This window comes from Elgaria multicarinata, chromosome 20 (genome assembly GCF_023053635.1).
Source record: "Elgaria multicarinata webbii isolate HBS135686 ecotype San Diego chromosome 20, rElgMul1.1.pri, whole genome shotgun sequence".
NCBI classification, from domain to species: domain Eukaryota; kingdom Metazoa; phylum Chordata; class Lepidosauria; order Squamata; family Anguidae; genus Elgaria; species Elgaria multicarinata.
In genome coordinates this window covers 9,656,311-9,662,668 of record NC_086190.1, presented here as the reverse complement: position 1 = coordinate 9,662,668, position 6,358 = coordinate 9,656,311, and the positions used below count along the sequence as shown (strand labels likewise).

At 45.5% G+C, this 6,358-nt stretch overlaps 1 protein-coding gene across 1 annotated transcript; it reads left to right on the top strand.

Annotated features, from left to right (window-relative positions):
• Window positions 1-365: 365 nt before the first annotated feature.
• LOC134411552 (uncharacterized) lies at window positions 366-5,994 on the top strand. Its single transcript, XM_063145416.1, has 3 exons — window positions 366-1,491; window positions 2,765-2,904; window positions 4,834-5,994. The coding sequence occupies exons 1-3, from the start codon at window positions 366-368 to the stop codon at window positions 5,992-5,994; spliced, it is 2,427 nt and encodes an 808-aa protein (XP_063001486.1).
• The last annotated feature ends 364 nt before the right edge of the window (window positions 5,995-6,358 follow it).

The following is a 6,358-nucleotide window of genomic DNA, read 5'->3' as shown; positions in this document are numbered from 1 at the left end:
AACGCCACAGTATCCTCCCCAATCCCCCTCTACATTCCTAGTTCTTCCTGCCTTGTACCCCACTAACCTCTTTCCATAGTCTGTTGGGGGCTGTCTGTTGAGATGCCTCTGTCGAGATGCCATCTATTACTTCAACAATCCATTGTTTAGGTATCTTTACAATGAACAAATGCTGGAATAAGCAAGCTGGGAATTAGCTCCTCCTTGTGGTAGGCTGGAAAAAGCAACCTCCTTCTGCGTACAAGAGGTGCTGTCGTGTATGACATCACCGCTCTAGAACCTTTATCCTTAGGCATTCTGGTTGGCCTTCAATTGCATCATCTTTCCAGGCAGCTTCTCCAAGACAGCAATAAACAGTCCAAAGAATGTCTGATTCCAAGCATCTAGACATCCCAGCTGTGATCTTTGACAATGGGTCTGGATTGTGCAAGGCCGGTATTGCTGGAGATAGTGCCCCGAGGTCGGTTATCACAGCAATAGTTGGTCGCTCAAAAGCCAAAGCCACAATGCTGGGAGCTGGTCAGAAGGAATATTACATTGGAGAAGAAGCTCAGTCCAAACGGGGCGTCTTGTCGTTGAATTATCCCATTGACCATGGCATAGTGACATCCTGGGATGACATGGAGAGGATATGGAGGCATGTCTATGAGTGTGAACTGAGAATCAAAGCCAGCGATCGGCCAGTGTTGCTGACAGAAGCCCCACTGAATCCTCTCCAAAATCGGGAGAGAATGACAGAGATCATGTTTGAAAATTTTAAGGTTCCAGCTATGTATGTTGCTGTCCAAGCTACGCTGGCACTGTACGCATCAGCACGTACCACTGGCATAGTCATGGATAGTGGGGATGGCGTTACTCACACCGTCCCTATCTATGAAGGCTACTGTTTGCCACATGCTGTCTCCAGGTTGGATATTGCTGGAAGGGATATCACTGAGTACTTCATGAGGCTCCTTCTGGAGAGTGGGCATTCCTTTGTCAGCACAGCCGAAAGAGAAATTGTGAAAGACATCAAGGAGAAGCTCTGCTATGTGGCTTTAGATCCCATCCAAGAAATGAAAGCCAAGCCGGAATACCTTCTAAGGGAGTATAAATTGCCTGATGGAAACATCATCCAGATCGGCAGTCAGCTCTTTCGAGCCCCTGAGACTCTTTTTGCTCCCGCTAACATTGGCATCGACGCTCCTGGTGTTCACAGAATGATCTTCAACAGCATTATGAAGTGTGACATTGATGTCCGCAGAGATCTTTATGGAAATATTCTCCTTTCTGGTGGATCTACTTTGTTTTGTGGGTTGGATGAGCGCATCTTGAAGGAAATGCAGCTTCAAGTGCCAATTGGAATATCGGTAAGAATCATTGCACCGCCAGAGAGAAAGTACTGTGTATGGATTGGGGCCTCTATTCTGACTTGCTTGACATCTTTCAGACAAATGTGGGTCACTGTCAATGATTACAAAGATTTTGGCCCAGGCGTAGTTCACCGGAAATGTTTTTAAGAAGAATCATCTTCCTCTATGGACATTTTTAGAACAGAGGGAACTCCAAGAAAAGGCAAGAAATAGGTGGCCTTCTGAACATCTCTCTCTCTCTCTATATATATATATGAAAATAGATTCAGCTGTCTATGGATTTATCAGCTGGCCAGAATTTACAAGAAAATAAATAATTAGAGAAGCACCCATTTGGGTCATGGTTGTTTTTCGTTGGCATCTTTCTATGTTATCCCGTAGAAGATTCATAATGTCCTTTTCTTGCCTTGTATGACGGGGAGAAAACATTGGGAGAGAAACAGATCCAAGGAATATTTGAGGTCTGTGGCCATAAATTATGTCACTTACCTCCCCCACAACCCCACAACATTTTATTCAACATTTTAATTAATCCCTTGATTCAATTGGTTACTGTAGTGTGGGCCATGACCCCACCCCTAGCTCTCTCATTAACAGATGATGATTAAAGGACCAAGTTGGGTGGCGGGTGAGAGCAGAGAGTTCATGGAACAGACCTTTGGAGTAGAAGAGAGAATTATGCGGAGTATAGAAACGGCATGGTTTGGATCTAGACTTACATGCTTAAAATAATGGGGCATAAGTTAATCATGGCTAAATTAACTTCTATTGATTTCAATGGGTCTACTCCAAGTATGACTATGTCTATATCCAATCCAATGTCTTAGCTGTATATTTTCCATGTGACAATAGACCCGAGTCATTCACTCATTCAACAATTCTTTATGCGTATCCATAGATACACAAAGAATCTTTATACACATATGTACATGCATAGACTCTGTTCATAGGCTCAGATTAATGTATGGAGGCTTTGCCAGCAAGGGAAATGTGCTTGATCACTCCTCCTGCCACCGCCCCCCCCCACACCTACACATTTACATTAATTTCTAGATGACCATGGACAATTCTTTTGAGGTTAGAGACTTATATTAAATAAAAAGTAAAGGGTGAATTTTTTAAGGCCAGGTTTATCCAGATAACATTTTCATTGATTTGCTGGGTGGGTAGTGTCTTGTTTAACTCCAGTTAGATTAGAAATCCAGCCCATTACATATTTCTAATGGGCTGGATTTCACACCTCAGATATGAAATTAGAATTTAACCTTGCCTTTCAAGAAGTGTTGATTTACCCAGCTAGATAACCTTTCAGTATTTCAGGGCATCATCAACATCATGATGACCTATAAAACCTACTCAGTTTGGGACCAGGCTATTAGAAAGACCACATTCTCCCTTCTGAGCCCACCTAGATTTTAAGATCCTCAGGAGTGACCCTTTGCTCTGTCCCACCATCCACAGCGGCCCATGGGATGGAAACTTAGATGGCCTCCTTGGTGGCTACTGCCAGGGAACTCCCTGCCAAGGGAAGCCAGCTGGCTCTAGCTCCACTGTCCTTCTGCCAGCAGGGAAATACTTCCCCCCCCAGGGGGTGCCTGAAGGATCCATTCCGTCCTCCAGCTCCCCCTGCCCCCAGTGCCAATCTAGCCTTCTCCTCGGCCAGCCCAAGAGGAGGAGGAGGAGAAGCAGCAGCAAGAAGCAGAAGCAGCAAGAAACAAGAAGGGGAGACTGTATCACACAGAGTATAGCAAAAGCTTCAAAGTACAGCAAAAGCTACAAAAGTAAAAATGAGTGAAGTTAATTTCAGATACAATGAAAGTCTCACTTGTTCTTTATTCCAGAGATTATGTAGATTATGTTATGTAGAACAGGTTTGTCTTAATTGTGTGCTGTGAAATTAGACATGTGACCACGGCCATGTTTGGGTGGGCACACCTCCTTGGGGGCTGGGCATGTTGATGACCACACCCCTTTGGGGGCTGGACATGTTGGTGGACACGCCCCCTTGGTGCGCCCATGTTGTCCTCCTTTTTGATTTCCAAAATATGGTCACCCTAACCATTGCTATTTTGAATTGGGGGACTGATTGATGTCCTTTCGTTTCTTTTCATTCACTTCGTTTGCACTCCTTTCATTACTGGCTGCCTGATTTGTATTCAAACCCAGACACGTCAGTATGGCCTGAAAGCTTATTGATTACACACAAGTGACCAATGCCCATTCCATGCTATTCCCGGTCTCTATGTCATGATCAGGCCTGTTCTCCCTAGTGTGGGGAAAGGGGTTTTGGAGGGTCAGTCAGACTCAGAATCTGAAGAAGAAGCAGGATGAAAAATTTACCAGGAGATTATCCAAAATTCTTTAGGAATCAAGAATGAATCATCCCAGGAGTTTATCAGCGAGAATGCCGATGGCTCAGAGGCCATCCTCCTCCTCCCCCTGGGAATTCAGCCTCTGCCAGAGGGGGAGGTGGCATTGGAGTTGACAGATCCTAGAGTCCGTCATAGGGTCAAGCAGGCATAGTTGAGAGGTGAGAGGCAGTTCTTTAGGGTAGCCATTCGCCAGAAGTTTCTCCAGAAACACCATTGTACATAAAATTGAAGCATTTTTTTTTAAAAAAAAGAATATCTACTTTAAAAGATATGTGTTATTTAATAGTTGTCCGAACCCAGAAGTGGAGAACCTCTGACCCATGGGTCAAGTGTGGACCTCCAGGTTTCTCTGTCTGGTCCTCCAGACTCTCCCGGACGACCCTCCTTCTCCCAAGGTCATGCATACTGAACAAAGGTGAGAGTCACATCTATAACTCCAACTACATCTGGCTCTCACCCTGCTGCTGGAATGAGCACCGCAACAGATAATGCAGACCTCCACAGGAAAAAAAGGGTAATGCCATCCTATCCTAATTAGAGCAATTCAGGGTGCAATCCTATCCAGATAGTTGCCAGCCTCCGAAATTCGAGGCTGCCGACTATGCTAATGTAGGGCAGCTAGAGACTCTGCTCCGTGCTCTAGTCATCCTGCATTTTGCCTAGTCTAGACCGGCGATCATGGAGAGAACCATGCTGGCTACAAGGGGGCAGTGGAGTGGAGGGGAAGAGCAGCTCCTAGGCTCCTGGGTCAGAGCCCTTGTTCCAACCTCAGTTCCCAGAAACTGAAGACTCCTATGTCCCCCCAGACACTGTATAGAGGACATAGGACTGCTCTCTAAATGACTTTGCATCTGGAGTTTTTATAAATCTGCTGGTTTCCTAACGACGACCAAACAATCACTAACAACTACCTCACCCATTGTTAAGTATCGGCTACAGAGTCCAGTTTCTGGTTACCTTAGATGGGAGACTGACATCTTGCATGCAGTTGCACTGTTTTGAGAATGTGACTCTTTAGGAGTGGCTTTGTTCTCTTGAGACACCAGAAGATATGCCCTTGAATCTTCAACACTGTAGCCTTGTTGAGGTGCTAACGTTGTCAAAGTTAGTTTGCAATGATACACGAGGGAAGAGGATTTAAGTCTAGAGTTCTCAGTACGCAAGCTGTGATCATCGACAATGGATCGGGAATGTGCAAGGCTGGGATCTCGGGAGAAGTTGGACCACGGAGTGTCATTGCCTCAGTTCTCGGCTGCCCCAAAAGCAAATTATCGCTGTCCAATGCCAAGCAGAAGGAATGTTATGTAGGAGATGAAGCTCAGGAAAAGCGAGAAGCATTGTCATTGAGATACCCCATAGAAGGTGGCCTCATCAGTTCATGGGATGATATGGAGAAGATCTGGAAGCACATCTATGACAAAGGATTGGGAATAAAACCATTTGAGAGACCTCTCTTAATGACCGAATGTCCTCTGAATCCAAAAGAGGATCGAGCCAAACTCACTCAACTGATGTTTGAACGCTTTAAGGTCCCAGCCTTCTATCTTTCCATCCAAGCCATACTGTCTCTCTATGCTTCCGGACGCTACACTGGGATAGTGATGGACAGCGGCTTTGGAGTTAGCCATGCGGTGCCGGTGTATGAGGGGTATTGCTTGCCCCATGCTGTCACCAGGCTGGATATTGGTGGCAGAGACGTCACTGAGTTCCTGAGAGAACTTCTACTGGAAAACAGACAATTCTTCAGGAACTTTCCAGAAGGGAACAACATTGTGGAAGACATCAAAGTCAAGCTGTGCTTTGTGGCGGCGGACGCCCAGCATGAACAGAATAAGAGATCAGAGGAGTTGCCCAAAGAGTATCAACTTCCCGATGGAAACAGGATCAAAATTGGTGATCCTCTCTTCTTAGCGCCAGAGATCCTTTTTACTCCGAACAACATTAGCAAAAATGGGCAAGGCCTTCACAAAATGATCGCCAAGAGCATTAAAAAATGTGAGCCGAGCATCCGTAACGTGCTTTACAGCAACGTGTTGCTTTCCGGAGGCTCCTCCCTCTTTCCAGGACTAGATGAGAGGGTTTTTAAGGGGCTAGAAACTCAAGTCCCCCAAGGGGTTCCCATAAAGGTGATAGCGCCCCCAGATCGGTGGTTCTCGACATGGATCGGGGCCTCCGTTATTACATCCCTGAGCACCTTCAAGCAAATGTGGGTTACTGCGGCTGACTACAGAGAATTTGGGCCAAATGTTGTACAGAGGCGGTGCTTTTAAAGAGGACTTAGGGACACATTGCATACTATTAACATAGGCAAGGAACACCATCAATTGCAGGTAGTTTTCAAATAATGCAATTCATCTCCTTAAAAGGTTTAAATAAAAAACCTTTTACACAGCCATTTTAAACAGCCATATGGGGTCTGCCATTCATTTCTTTGGCCAGTTGTCTAAGTGCTGTTTGATTCTTCATGCTCTTACCAGAGAGTGGGGAGGGCGTGTGTGGAGGGATGTGTGTGTGAGCAGGCCTAATCTACACCAAGCAGGATATTGCACATGCACCATGAAAAGGTATGTAAAAGGCAGGAGCCACACTACTGCTTTATAGCGGTATTGAAGTGCACTGACAACTGTTGGGGCC